Source organism: Castor canadensis, chromosome 10, assembly GCF_047511655.1.
Source record: "Castor canadensis chromosome 10, mCasCan1.hap1v2, whole genome shotgun sequence".
In the NCBI taxonomy this organism is placed as follows: Eukaryota; Metazoa; Chordata; class Mammalia; order Rodentia; family Castoridae; genus Castor; species Castor canadensis.
In genome coordinates, this window is record NC_133395.1 from 140,170,851 (window position 1) to 140,186,156 (window position 15,306).

The 15,306-nt window shown below is 38.7% G+C and overlaps 1 protein-coding gene across 3 annotated transcripts in view; it reads right to left on the minus strand.

The window, feature by feature from the left end:
• Positions 1-1,151: 1,151 nt before the first annotated feature.
• Rad18 (RAD18 E3 ubiquitin protein ligase) overlaps positions 1,152-15,306 on the minus strand; it is a 98,521-nt gene continuing 84,366 nt past the window's right edge. For all 3 annotated transcript variants that reach the window (XM_074044303.1, XM_074044304.1, XM_074044305.1), the window contains one exon: positions 1,152-6,057. In XM_074044303.1, the coding sequence (XP_073900404.1) occupies positions 5,955-6,057 (103 nt within the window). In that variant the 3' untranslated portion in view covers positions 1,152-5,954. The remainder of the gene's footprint in view (positions 6,058-15,306) is intronic.

Genomic DNA, 15,306 nt, shown 5'->3' on the forward strand with positions numbered 1-15,306 from the left:
GTAGGGTTATGTATAAGAGGGATTTACTTTTCCTGTGGTTTTATTTTTTTTCCTCCAAGCTGACTTGTTACTTTCTTTCACCATTATTCATCTTCCAGTTTTGTTCATTTACTAAATTGAATGTTTGATATTATCCTACTTCACATGTGTTCTATCCTTTAAAGTTTTAAATGGATCCTTGACTTAGAGTGTAAAACAGATCAGTGTATCCCAAACAATACCAAGAGGGCTTCATATTCTGATCCCTCTCCCAGGTCCCACATTATGGGCTAATATTTTATTTCCATCCTGCTTTAACCATCCTGTTCTCCCCCATCCAGTCCCAGTCTATATTGATTTACCAATTTTTAAATCGGTATTACTGTATTTTTTTAACCAATTTATTTGCTTACAACTACCTTTTGCATCCCACTCCTTTCTTCTAGGTTCCATTTCATTCTTAAACCATCCTTCATATGTACTTCTATGCATCCTACCTTAACAAAGGACAGTCTGCATCTCTCCATATACTACCTTACATGAGGAATAATCTAGTTTAAACAGAACAGAATACTACTGTATTCCTTTACTTTGATAGAAAAATAAAAACAGAAAACAGCTCTGGACAGGATATGACTTTTAGGAAAAATCTATTCATCTATTTTCTACTTGTGGTCAAGAGTGGTCCCAACTGTAAGATCCTGAATCAGATCTAGACAAAAATGTCTCTATAAAGTCTTAAATTATGCTATAGACATCCTACCTGAGCCCCACCCATTCCTCAAGTTTTTAACCTAGATAACTTAATACCATGTACTAAAAATAGAAAAGAAGGGATGGGTGCAATGGATAGTGCTTATAACAACACCTACTCAGATAATTGAGATCTGTCGGATCCTGGTTTGAGGTCAGTCTGGGCAAAAAGTTAGTGAGACCCATCTCAACCAATAAGCTGGGCATGGTGGCATGCACCTGTGGTCCCAGCTGTGGGGAGGCCCGAGGTAGGAGAATTGTGGTGTGGGTCAGCCCCAGAACAAAAGAGCCAAGACCCAATCTAAAAACTAACCCAAAGCAAAAAAGGCCAGAGATGTGGTTCAAGTGGTAGAGCACCTGCCTAGAAAGTGCAAGGCTCTGAGTTCAAACCCCAGTAACACCAAAAAGAAAAAAGAAAGTAGAAAACAAATTGTTTTATTTAGATGTCATGCTTTCAGAAATCTAATATTTGTGCTATCAAAATAAACACGTTTTGGCAGATATGGTTCCAAGAGCTAGAGCCATAGCTCAGTATAGAGTGCTTGCCTAGGTTCCATTCCCAGCATTGCAATTAATTCATTAATATAGTTCTAAGTAAGTCAATATGGCTAGTAGGCATGGAGAAATGAAGGCTGCTCAAAATCACATTACATAAAAGGTACGTGATGCAGTGTTAAGCAATCCAAACAGAAATAAACAACAGCATGTGGAGTCCCAGGGTTTCAATTGTGTGCTTTTATAGTTTCAAACCAAAATATGGGGACCCAAAAATTTCCCACTTGCTGCCTACCTGGCTTCCACTCAAGCGGAGACATTCACAAGTCAAGCTTGTTTGCTGCCTATTCATCTGGCTTCCAAACCAGCTGGGCTTCTTTGGCCAGCATCAGAATAACAGCAGCTCTAGAATTTTGCCAGAAAATGTATCCAGCTGCTATCCAAAACTTGGGTGTACAGCATGATAACAGTGTTTTTAGTCATTCCCCTCAGAGATCTTAAACACAAATAGTATCACATAAGAGCACCAGAAGTCTCTTTGTTCTTTGCTTGCTTATAACTATAGAACTGACTCTACTTAATCCCCTTCAATTTTGAACCCTCAGCTTTGACAGTTAAGAGTAGCTTTTGCACTTGCTGTGAAATTCCCACTTAAGAGCCCCAATGCATTTCTTAATATCCAGTATTTAAAATTTCCTATTGAATTTAATACTCTGGTTCTTCCTGCTTTGAAAACCTGACCACATATTTTATTAAATGCTAATGTCCCAATAATTCTATTCCTGGGACCCTAACCTGTATCACATATATGAAGAAACTACACGTACCATGATGTCTAACTGAAAATTACTAATTGGGAAAAGTTGGAAGCAACTTACATGCCCAATAGGAGAACGTTTGTGTAAAATGTGGCACATAACCTACAATCACGTGCTGTTACACAATGGGCTGTGAGACAATCATTAAAGGGTACTGATAATGAACTGTGAAATGCTCTGTGTGTGTATGTGTGCGTCTGTGTGAGTGTGTCTGTGTCTGTGTGTGCGTGTGTCTGTCTATGTGTGTGTGTCCTCCTAGACAAGGCCTATGCTTTTTTAGTGTCATGTACTTCACCTTTGCTGTACATTGTGCCTATAGATTAATCTGTATACTTAAATGATTAATGCTTGTCTTCCCTTTCTACAAGTTCCATTAGGACAGGGACTCTTTGTTTTGTATTTCATTTGACATACAGTCCTAATAGTAGAAGGAAGGAAGATGAGGGAGGAAAAAGAGAAAGATGGAAAGGATGTAAACTTTTTATGAAGGACAATGCAGGTCCAGGTTACAGCACACTATCAAACTGGGAGATCACTCTCTCCTCATTTCCGCATACAACACAGCAAGAGCAGGAGGGGAGGAAATAGACAGGAAAGGCAGGGACACCATATCTGAGCACCCTGTAGGCTCATACACTGGGGTAGCAGTAAGGACAACAGACAAGGCAGGATTCTGTCACAGAGCATGTATAAAGGATATGCCTGGCAGGAATCTGTCAGGAGAGTAGGCATGGACTTGTGTCTGAATTCTGAATGGGCTGAGGCCTGGCAATACTTGGAAATATTGGGGAATGGTTGGAAAACGTCCCCTTTACAGTGAACGTATAGGTGGGAAACATTAAGCCAGTAACACACCTGTTACAGCTTTGAAGACTTAGATGCTTATTCTTAAGATCGTCTGAAAAACATTAAGATTAAAACCAAAGAAAGATGATCAAAATGGCAGTGAGTCTACTGATTATAACTCTTCCCTCTAATATTCATAGTTAATTACTTTCATAATAAAGAAAACCATATAATAGGAAAAAGTGTGCCTCATTTGAAAAATTGCCATTTTCTTCAATCAAATGCTAAAAATTTTTAAATCAACTGTTTCTGCCTCTTCCCTGGTTCTCAGAAAACTCAAGGTCAACTTGAGGGTTTAAGTAAAGTAACTGTACTAGTGCAGTGGTCTGGATAGTTCTTTTATAAGGTCAAGAGGCACATAAAAAAAAAAGTCTTGCACAGAGCCTTCTCTATTCTGTCTACTCCTTTTGACATACAAATCTTTACCACAAGATACTCTGAACCACTCACATTATCTTAGGAATATGAATTCTCTTTGTAAGTAGACCAATGGCTATCAATATGGAGGAGGAAAAAGAGACTAGGGAGTGAAAGGAGAGCCTGACATAGCAGAACAATCTGGATGTGCTTTTCCAAATGACACACAGCAGCTCACCAGCAGTCACCCACACCATAAATACCATTGCCAATATAACCAATGGCAGTGTTATGTCCCTGAGGAGAATCACGAGGGAAAAAGAACAAATAGCCAGTGAATAACTAAGTTTAGTGAGGATAAGTGTTTCACTAAAGGGTGAATTTTAGAATTACAAGCTTATCAATTTCAATTCTGGATCTAACACTTAACACTAAGTTCCTCAGTCATTACTCAGTAGATACAACTTTTTTTTCAATGTATGATATTAAACATAGGCTAAATGCTAACATACAGAGCTCAATAAATGTCCATTAGGCCTAACATGGACATGCTCAGGAAAGCATGGGAATTCCTTTATATTAAGCACTTCTCAATCTTAGTATCAAGATTTTAGCCTAGATAATTCTTTGTTATGGGTGTTATGGGCCAAAATATACACTTCCTCAAATGTAAATGTTGGAAGTCTTAACTCCTAGTATGGAGTGACAGTGTGACCATATCTAAACACAAGGATTTTAAAGAGGTAACTAAAGGCAAATGAGGTCATATAGTGGGGCCTGATCCAATGTGACTAGTGTCCTCATAAAGAGATTGGAGCACAGACATGTATGCACAGAGGGAAGACCATGTAAGAACACAGTGAGAAGGCAGCTGTCTACCTGCCAAGGAAAAGAGGCCTCAGAAGACACCTATTGATCTTAAGACTTCCAGACTCCGGAATTGTGAGAAAATCAATGCCTGCAATATGTTGTGAGTAGCCCTGGAAAACTCATACAAGAGGGTTGACCCATGTATGGTACTGTTTGGCAGCATCTTGGCCCCTACCCATACTGGTTATCACCCCTCCCCACCCCAACCTTCAGCTATGATAAGCAAAAGTATCTCTACATACTGCTCAAATGTCCCCCAAGGAACAAATTCTTCCTGCCGGCCCCACTGAGAGCCATTGCTTTAGATGACCTTTTTGCATTCTCAGTGTTCAACACAGTGATTATACATAATTAAATATTTACTGAATGAATTAATGTGCCAAGTTCCCCATCTTGGGTCTCACTGCCCCCTTGCAAATTCCTTTTGCTGCAAATATAACAGCAATTGCTTCCAGTTTAATTTATGACAGACTGTAATTTTTAATGAAACAAGCAGTTTTCACTGCAGCACAATTTTTGGCAACTCAAGTTAACTCAGTACTAACCTACCTATTTTGTATGGTACTGCTCACTTGCCTCCCATCAAACTGGCAGATAGATTGTATAAGAAGTACTGGTTTTACCTTTCTTAATGTACCACTCATATGCCTCAAGACTTGAGGCAGAAGAAATGATTATGACAAATTCTTCTATAACCATTTGAAACTCAGGGAACTCATAAAGAAAACAAGTGGCAGATTTCAATGTGAAAAGGCTAAACTCTTGCCATAATGACACATATTCAGAAACCCCAAAGCATACTAAAAAGCCAACATCAACAGAGACATTCTTTGGAAAAGGAAAGCCACAAATGTTGCCCCTCGCACAATAAAAAATTTGTTGTTTTGACACTGCCACATTTGCTGTTGTGTTATTTGCAAACTGATGTGTGTGGGCTAGGCAATGGATGAAGGGTGGAGATCAAGGTAGGCTGGCTCTGGAATGTCAAAGAGAAGCAGTAAGAACTGAAAACTGCTTTTCCGGGGGACATTTTCCGGGGGACAACACATTAGGATGATTTACAGCCTGTACTCAAGTATTCACAGGATAATGTTTTAAATAATCTACTCATTTATAAAATCTATTTATTGCATGCTTTTAGTTTAATAGCTAGGATTCAAAGTGTTAAGAGATGTGACTGTCTCAAGTGAAGAAATACTATCAACAATCATTTTTAAGTGCCAGTTCTGAAGAACATGCACAATGTTTCAAAGTTATTGTGACTTTAAATTATAATACTAACTTTGTGACATTAAATTATAATTCTACTCTCAGTAACGTATAAGGCATGGTTTAACAAACAACTACATTAAACTTGGGCAACAGTCATCAAGTACCTGCTGTACCTGACATACTGGTAGCCTTGCATGGGTCCGGACACCAAGAGCATGAATTCTGACACATCGTGTTGCTCTTAACTACTTGCTACGGTAAAGAGAGTGAAAAGACTTTTCTGAAGTTGGTTTCTCCATGGAAGAAAAGGAGAATGGCTCACAGACATTCTGAAATTCAGAAATCAAACAAACGAAACATCTTTACCAAACAGTTTACCCACTCTGCAAAGCTGGTGAAAATGTGGGTATTAATGTTTTTAGGGAGAAATGTCTCAGAGGCAGGAGACAACTGACTAAGTGAGGATGCTTTGTAACTTTCTGCTTTCAGAAGGGCAGAATAGAATAAAAATCAGTTAACTATAACATTTTATAATTAAACATCTTCCCTTGGGCATTTATAATTGTGAAACCTATATATGGTAATAAAAGTACCATATATTAGAAAAGTTGGCCAAAGCCCACACTAGTTCCTATTACGCTTGTTTCTTGGTTCAATTTCAGCACTTTCAGCTGCTCTTGTGCGGCGATTCTGTCTTGGACTTATCTCTCTCTCTTGAAGATCATTTCTGAAAACAGAAAAAAGAAATGACACCTTAGAAAGAAATGATCACTGTTCTATAGCAACTTCTAGCTTATAAGAATGCAGATGCATTATTTTATTAAAACCCCCAAGTGGCTCTCTATTCATTCCATTGACAAATCTGTAATTAGTATTATTATCACTCCCACTCTGAAACTGAGAAATCAGTGAATTTACAAAGATCACAGAATGAGAGAGTCAGGAATTGAACTCTTTCCTTTTGAATCAAAATAGACCCGTTTTTCTGCTTAACATACAGAAAGCTAGGGAAAAGTTTCTTTTATCCTAACAACAACAGCAACAACAAAAAAAACAGACAGTCTAACCATAACTCTTCTTGATCCTGTCAGAAAATTGAACCAACCAAGAAAACAAAATTTCAAAGAAAAAATAAGCTCCTCCAAAGAGAAATGGGCCACACAAATGCGCTGATTTTGGGCAGGACTTATAACCATGGGGAGGAGGAGGAGTGCTGGGAAAGCCCCACCTCTGGACCTAGGCACACGCACTTATCTAAGATTGAGGCTGGACCAAGCCAACAGAGAAAGCCCCAGGCGTTCCCCACCATAGCCCAACACCAAGTAATAAGCAGGAGCAGGAAATGGCTGAGGGAGAGCTAAGAACACAGATAAGAGATGCCCCTCTGTGGGACAGCAAAGATGGCTGAAATGTAAATGGGAGCCAAATCAGTAAGCAAACCCTCAGGCAATCCAGCCCCCACACTAGGCACAAGGTAAAAACGGCCCACTGCTAGACCATGAAGCTACTGATGCACTTGAAGGTCACATTTACAAGAAAACCAACCAACTCCTTAACTACCTGGATCAACTCCCCACATTAATGGCCTGACAGAAGCATGGCCCATTTCTATGCACAATTGCTCCTTCCTCAGTCTCTGGGTTCTTCACAGTATGTCCACCATTCACTCAAAACATACAACACAAAAGAAGCGAGGGGAAAAAAACCACTGTTAAGAGATAAAGAAACCAGCAGATACAGAGGTGACCCACAGGTTAGAGCCATCAGACCAAGACTTTAGCACAGTTATGATTAATAGGTTAAAGGCTCCAGTGGAAAAACTGGACAACATCCAGGAAGAACTGGGAAATTTCAATAGACAGGGAAATGATATAAGTAAGTCAAATGGAAACGTTAGGGGAAATTCACAGTATAAAGAAGAAAAAGTCCTTCAAGGGGCTTGTAAGTATGATGTAGACAGCTGATAAAAGACTTAGTGAACTCATAAGTGCCATCCAAACTGAAACACAAAGAGGGAAAAAGAATGCGTGTGCACCTGGAGCCCCCAGAGAGGACAGAGGAGAAAATGAACTCTATGGCTATGAGGTTTCTATAAATAAAGACCTCAAGACCAAAGGTCATCAAAGGACTCACCAGGGTGGTGCTTCAAAAATGAAGCAACAATAAACACATGGATATGTACTCAAAGTGCTGAAAATCAAAGACAGAAAATCTTGGAGGCAGGCAAAGAAAAAAATAGTCTGGAGAGGGGCAAACACGGATTTACAGCAGGCTTCTCATGAGAAACTGGGCAGGCTGTGAAATGATACAGTAATATCTTTCAAGTGCCCTCCCACAACCCAAAAAAAAACCTGTCAACCTGGAGTTCCACCCCAAGCAAAAATATCTTTCAAAGATGAAGGTTAAATAAAAACTTCTCATAAAAGTTAAGAGAATTATTTCATTTAAAAAATAATACAAGAAATATTAAGAGAAGTTCTTTAAGTCAAAATAGTGTTATAATCAGATAAAAACTTGGATCTGTGCAAAGAAACAGAGTACCAGAAAGGGCAAAAGATAAACATAAAAGATAATTGTTCTAGTACAAAAGAACAACTGGCTGCATACAGTAAAAAAAGAGTAAACATGATTGTGGGGTTTTAACATATATAAATAATAGGACAACAAACAGGAGGAAAATTGGAAATATCCTGTTGTTAAGTTCTCATCCTACAAAAGAAAGGTCATATTATTTAAGGATTACTGTGATAAGGTAAGATGGCACTTGCCTAGCAACTGAAAGGCCCCAAGTTGAAACCCCAGGACCTAAATAAATAAATAAAAACAAAGATGTTACAAACCCTAGGGCAAGCACTAATTTAAAAAATAAGTAAGATGTAAAAAGCACATGCTTATTATTATGGACATGAAATTAAGTAATAAGCAATTTTCCATTGATCCAAAAAAGGAAGAGGAAAACAAGGACAAAAATATACAGGACAGGTAGAAAATGACAAAAATGGTAGCTTGAAAGCTATTATATCACTAATTACATGTAGCTGGCTGAACTGACCAGTTAAAAGACTATCTGGATGAAAAAGACACAAATATATGCTCTCAATTAAAACAAAAATCTAAGTGTGTCAAACACGAGGAAATGCCTAAGAGTCTACCTTACAAGTTAGCCTGCTAGTTTCGTAGAGACTGGCAGGAGACAAGACTTCTGCAGAGAAAGGCATAGCTGATCATTCACAGCAAGAACAGCAGCCCGAGGATCAACATTCATGTGGGTTCTGAGACTCATTCTCACAAGGTGACAAAAAGAGGGTGAGACTGGCAATGGACTGCACTTTGGGGAGGAACCCTAAAGGTAGGCAACCTGAGTCTTTTATAATGAGTAGTAAGTTTGTCCTCTTTACTCCAGAGGGAGAAACTACTTGTTTTCCAATGCTGTTCACCACACAAACGTCCTGGAAAAGACAGGCTGAGAAAGTTTACACAGGACAGTCAGTGCCTTGCTTTGCAGGACATGTAAAAAGGCAAGACACTCTTAGGTATTGCCCAACAATGCCCACCCCTTGTTTGTACACTTTTGTGGCTTCTGGAGATTTTTTCCCATGTATACACTACTCTGATTAACTGGCCAAAGTTGGGGTTGGATCCATTCTATTTGTCACATGCAGCACCTAATTAAAGCCCCTAGCAGGTAATTGAGAAACTTGTATTAACCTGGGAGTTCCAGGGCCCCAGATCCAGCCAGCAGAACAAATCCCACAAACCTTCAAGCATCTACCTTGGAGGGCCATATGAAGTCTCTCTTGAGCTTTCCACCTGGCCCAAGGTACCATGGATTCAGGTACAGCAGAACATGCAACAATAGCATTGCCTCTGACCTGGCCTACAAGGAAGAAATCCAAGGCAATTCTATCACTCAGAACGATCTTGGCAGAGAGCTGACGCAATCATGAACACCTGTCCAGAGGCAAGGACAACATCTTATACCACCTTTTTTAACTGATGGTCCCTTGTACAGATAACTGCCTGTAGGAGGGAGTGCATAGTCATTTATCCCTTGGGGAGTTACGTCTCGGAGAGATCGCTACAGTTGTCTGTGATTTACTAGTGCCATTTTCTTAAATTTTTGAAGGTCTATTATGACCATCCCTAAGGTCTTAGGCCCCATATTTCTGGAAAGGTAGAAAATTAATGTCTGGCTTCCATACAAACACAGTTCTAAGGCACCTCCCAGAGTAGCAGTCCTGGGAAAAAAAAAAAAAAAAAGGTGCTGCTTACAATTACTGGGGTCCCATGAACAGCATCTGCATCAATTGGGTACACAGGTCAACAGTACTTCCTATGTGATTGTTGGGCCAGCTAGTAAATGTTTATTTCTTTTGGCAAGTGCTGGGGTTTGAACTCAGGGCCTCTTGAGCCATGCCCCCATACCCGGTTCCTATTTTTAAAGGTACTGCTTGAACTATCAGTGCAGCCTATCTCATCTAGCTGTACCTGCCACCAGCTGGGTGGCATGACTGAGCAATGACTATGAGAATGGGGAAGGCAAAGACATCTGGAGGTGATGACAAGTGTTTCTGTGTGGGAGAGGCATGTGCTTATGTTTCCAATAGAGTTTTCAGTAAGGTTAAGGGGAATGCAGATCAGATCATGTTCAAAGTCATCAGGCAGGGGAGATCAGGCAGTAAAACGTAAGGCACTTCCAACGGTCTGCGAGATTCTCATCAGGGCATTTTCCCTTGTGAGGAAGGTATAGGAATTGCTCAGAAAGTCAGAGGTTATTAATGTCCCTCCCTACCCTTGCCTGGTGTCAATGTTATTAATCCCCCTCCTCTTCACAAAATCAGTGTGCCCTTTCCCATTAGTTCTAACTTTGCCTTTTAGAAACCACCCTATATTTTTATCCACTCCAGAAGGGTCAAGTGCAGGAGGGATAAGAGCATTTTTTTATAAAACTTACATAGGCTCTTTATGTTCCTCACTTTCACCAAGTGGGCCATGGAAGGAGGACTCTCTCACTCAGCAAGTAGTGTATTCAACCAAATGGTTATTATCCTTTCCAGCTAGAACAAGGGTTAGCAAATTTTCTGGAAAGGGTCAAATATTTAGGGCTTTAAAAGCCAAAAAAACTCAACTCTGCTGTAACATGAAAAGACAAAGAAATTAACATGAATAAGTAACAATAGATAAAGGATTGTGCATAACCATTGTGCAACAAAAATTTATTAACAAAGACAGTGGACCAGACTTGACCCATGGGTTATACTTTGTCAACCCTGCATCTAGGACTATGTCAGCCCAACAAGAGAATTCATGTGGCTGAACCAAAACTAAGCTTGAATCTCTTCACAAAACTGCCACCTAGAAAATATACCAAGCCAGCCAAGCTAGGGTTGCTGTTAGGAGAAAGAAAGAAGTGTTATACTGAGTACAGTCAAGAAGGAATTCTGAATTTTAAAAATAGTTAGTATAAACCCAACACCTTTTTTGTTCTGATCATTACTGAGGAAGTAGCCAAAAGGAGATCCCTTTTTGAGAACAGCAGCAGCATTCAGTGACCAAGCCTGTGTGTAGACAAAGATGTCTGGAACAGGAAGAAGTAAAGGAAATAGTTGGAAATTTTCTGAGGCATTCCAATATTCAATAATGTTAGACATCTATAGATTACTGGGAAAACAGGGAATTGGTCCTTAAGACTGGCTATTATCATTGCGATGAGTGATCCAGATGGTTTGAACCTCCAGGTTTGTAGCCCCACAGAGAGGGGTTTCTCTGTCCACAGTTTTCTAATCTGTAGTTCCTCCAGTAATAAATCAAACAGCTAAGCCATTGCCAGTAGCCAATGTTAGTAAAATAATAAAAGTATAGTAAGATTTGTCAAGTACAATATTGGCCAGAGCTATAAGGATAACCTTATGCCGAATGTCCATTCAGGAAAATCATTAGTCACAAAACCTGTAATCTCAAAAGGATCATTTGAGTTGAAGGGACCCGAAGATATTACATGTGTTTTTCTCTACCAGAAAATCTGCTCCAGCACTTATAGGATGGGGAATTCTAAGTACACAGCACTTCAATTCCTATATACATTCTGATGTACAAGCAACAGCAATGGTATAATGAATGAGCTCAAAGAGCCTGACCTACAAAACCACATTAGCCTCCCTTGCTCACCTATATCCAACAAAGCAATGAAAGCCTAAGTACTTTTTCTCCCCAAACATCAAAGAATGCCCAAATGGGTATGTATAGCTTTTTATCTCGAGGCAGGAAGACCTCAGATATACTTCCAGGCAACAAAGTTGAAATATTTACACTGACAACACTAAATACCAGTGATGGTGTGACCTAACAGGAAATGTCATTTGCTATTGATGGGATGCAAAATGGTACTCCTAATATGGAAGCCAGCTTAGTGGGTGCTTACAAAACATACTATTACTTCACAACCAGTAATTGTACTACTTGATATTTCCTCGAAGGAGTTGAAAATTTATTTCCACACAAAAACCTGCACACTGATGTTCATAGCAGCGTTATTCAAATTGGCAGAACTTGGAAGCAACCAGGTATCTTTCAGTAGGTGAATGGATACACTGGCACATCTAAACAATGAAATATTATTCACCACTAAAAAAGAAATGAACAAGCCATGAAGAGACATGGAGAAAACTTAAATGAATATTACTGAGTTAAAGATGCCAAGCTTGATAGTTGGTTCCAATTACACAACTTTTGTAAACAACAAAAAAACTATGGAGAAAATAAAAAGATCTGGATTTGGCAGGGGCTTGGAGAGAGGGAGGGGTGACTAGACTGTAGATGACCTTGAGGACAGTGAAACTATTCTGTATGACACTAGCATGGTAGATGTGCATCCTTATGCATCTATCAAACCCACATAATATAAAGTAAACCCTAATACAAAACGTTACATTTATTTATTAAAAAGGAGATCTCATGACAATTTTGAGATTATAAAACTGCAATAAACAAGAATGTTATTGATAAAAAAAGGATCTACAGATCAATGGAACAGAACAGGGATTCCAGAAATAGACCCACACAGACATATTCAACTACTTTCCAATAAAGATAACAAGGTTATCAAATGGACATAAGAAGACTCTTCAATGCACAGTGCTAGAGCAACTAGAGAGCCTTACGCAAAAGAGAAAAATTTAACCACAATCCATGCCTTGTAACATTTATTTGAAGTAGGTTATAGACCTTAATGTAAAAAGTAAAACTTTCAAGACATAAGAAAAAAATCTTTGTGCTCTTGGGTTGAGCAAAGATTTCCTAGGCAGGACAAAAAAAAAAAAAAAGCACATAATATAACAGAAAAAATTGATGTATTACATTTCATCAAAATCTAAAACCACTATAAGGAAATGAGAAGGTAAATGAGAGGAGAGTGGGAGTCCTGGTGCGCTGCACACTGCAGCAAACACTGAATACAGCTCTTCACATAGCACAGTCAAAAGAGCAATTCAGACAGACTAGAGCCTAGGACTTAACTTAGAGAGCCAAGGAATTCCCAAATTCTTTTGTCTTAGGGAGCCGCTCTCCAGGCAAGCCCAGGAGGCCACTGATGAATAAGAGAACCGTGTGGGGTTTTTTTGGTTTTTTTCTTTTTCTTTTTCTTTTTCTTTTTGCAGTCCTGGGGTTTGAACTAAAGGCCTCTCACTAGCTAGGCAGGTGTTCTACCACTTGAGTCATTCCGCCAGCAAGACAATAGTCTGGATGCAAGTCTATTAGGCCCACTTTAACCTACCTGGTACTCCCTCCACAAGGACTGCAAATAGAATGAATCTAGGCCCATGGCAATAGTTTCTTGATAGAGTTTTATTCCTTGCTGTTCCTAGGTGGTTTTCTTTCCATTATTTTTGCTTTATGCATTCTGGGGCTCTTGTTAAGTACATATATATATGTATATATGCTTTTAATCATTTTATCTTCTTGATGTCTTGACTTTTTAAAGCATTATAAAATACCTTTCTTAAAAATTTATCTTAAAGTCTATTTTGTTTGATAGCAGTATAGTCATGCCAGTTCTCTTCTGGTTACTGTTTATAGGGCAAATCTTTTTCTATCCTTTTGCTTTTATTTGTGTCTTTGAATCTAAACTGGGTCCCTTGTAGACAAAACATACAGTAAGTGGATTTATTGACTTATTTTTTTGAGACTTATTAGACATGGTTTTGACCAAGTGCAATCAAAAAATAAATTAAAAAAAAAAAAAAAGAAATTTCAAGGCCAGGCATGGGGGTGCTGGTAATCCCAATTACGTGGGAGGATGGGAACAAGAAGATTACAGTTCAAGGCCAGCCTGGGGAAAAAGAGAGCAAGACCCAATCTCAATCAATAAGCCAGGCATGGTAGTGAACACCTGTCATCCAACTCCATGATAGGCACAGGTAGAAGGACCTCAGCCTGAGGCCAGCCCTGGGCAAAAACATGAGACTCTACCTGAAAAATAACAATAGCAAAAATGGGTTGGGGTATGGATCAAGAGGCAGAGTGTGAAGCGTGAGACCCTGAGTTTAAATCCCAGTACCTCAAAAAACAAAAAATTAAATTCACACACACACATACACACACACACACACATACACACACACACACACACACTATGTAGCTCAGTTGATATACAAAGCTCTCAGTCACTCCCAAGTTATCATTAGTTATATGATCTGCTGAGTATTTCCCTGTCCTTAATTTTGAAAAAATTATGCTTCCAAAAAACAAATAGTGCCCCTCAAAGCAAGAAAATTAATGTGCTTAATTTAAATTTATAAAGTGAAAATTTAGGATTTGTTGAAAGGCAGCATATCTTTACCACAAGTTGGGTGGCAGGCATTGAGGGAATGGGGGGACAGGAACAATACTGAACTTTGCATTCCGAGCATTTGTGGTTTTCCCTCAAGGACGTTCTCCCTGGAACTACCGATACCTAGGGTCTACTGTACTTGCACCATGTTTTTGAAATCCATTCTTCCAAGCTCTGTCTTTTAATTGGACTATTTGATCCATTCTATTTACTAAATAAGTGATAAAAAATTTTTGTGTGTCATTTTACTTTTACTTTTGGGTTCTATGTCCAGTGTCTTTTTCGCTGTTGTTGCTCTACTCCTCCCTAGGGTACCTTGTTTAGTATTACACAGATTTTTTTACTGTAGCATTTTAATTCCCTTGTTATTTCTTTTACTATATCTTAAATTTTGTTTTCTTAATGGTTATCCTGGGGATTACAATTAACATATTAATTTAAAACAAAACCTTGCTCTGATTAACATCAATATAATGTCAATAGTATACAAAAAGTATGCTTCTACAAAACTTAGTTCCTCCCCCATCCTTTGTGGTGTAATTTGTCACACAAATTATATGCTTACACATGGTATGCCACCAAACGGTTTTATGCCATTAGTTGTCTTTTAAAACAAATCAGAGGAAAAAAAGGTTACAAACAAAAATATATCTAAACTTTCATAATTCCCTACGTGGTAACCTTTACTGGCATTATTTGCTCGTGTGGATTCAAGTTACTATTTAGAGTCCCTGCATTTCAGCCAGAATGAGACTCCCTTTAATATTTCTTGTAGGATATATTCTAGTCTAGTGACCAATTCTCTGAGTTTTGTTTCTCTTGGCATGTCTTCATTTCTCAAAGGATAGACTTGTTAGATACAAAATTCTTGGTTAGCATTTAGTTTTGCACTTTGCATGTATCATTTTAATGCCTATGGTCTCCACAGTTTCTAATGGGAAATCACTAGATACCTTAATGGCAATGATTTGCTTTTCTCTTGCTTCTGGTAAGATTTTCTCTTTTACTTTTGACAGTTTGGTTCTATACATCTAATGGGATGTGATTGAGTTTGTGTTACTTGGAATTTGTTGAGCTTCTTGAAAGTATAATGTTTTTCATCAAATTTGGGAACTTTTCAGCCATTGTTTATTCTTGTATTCCTTTTGC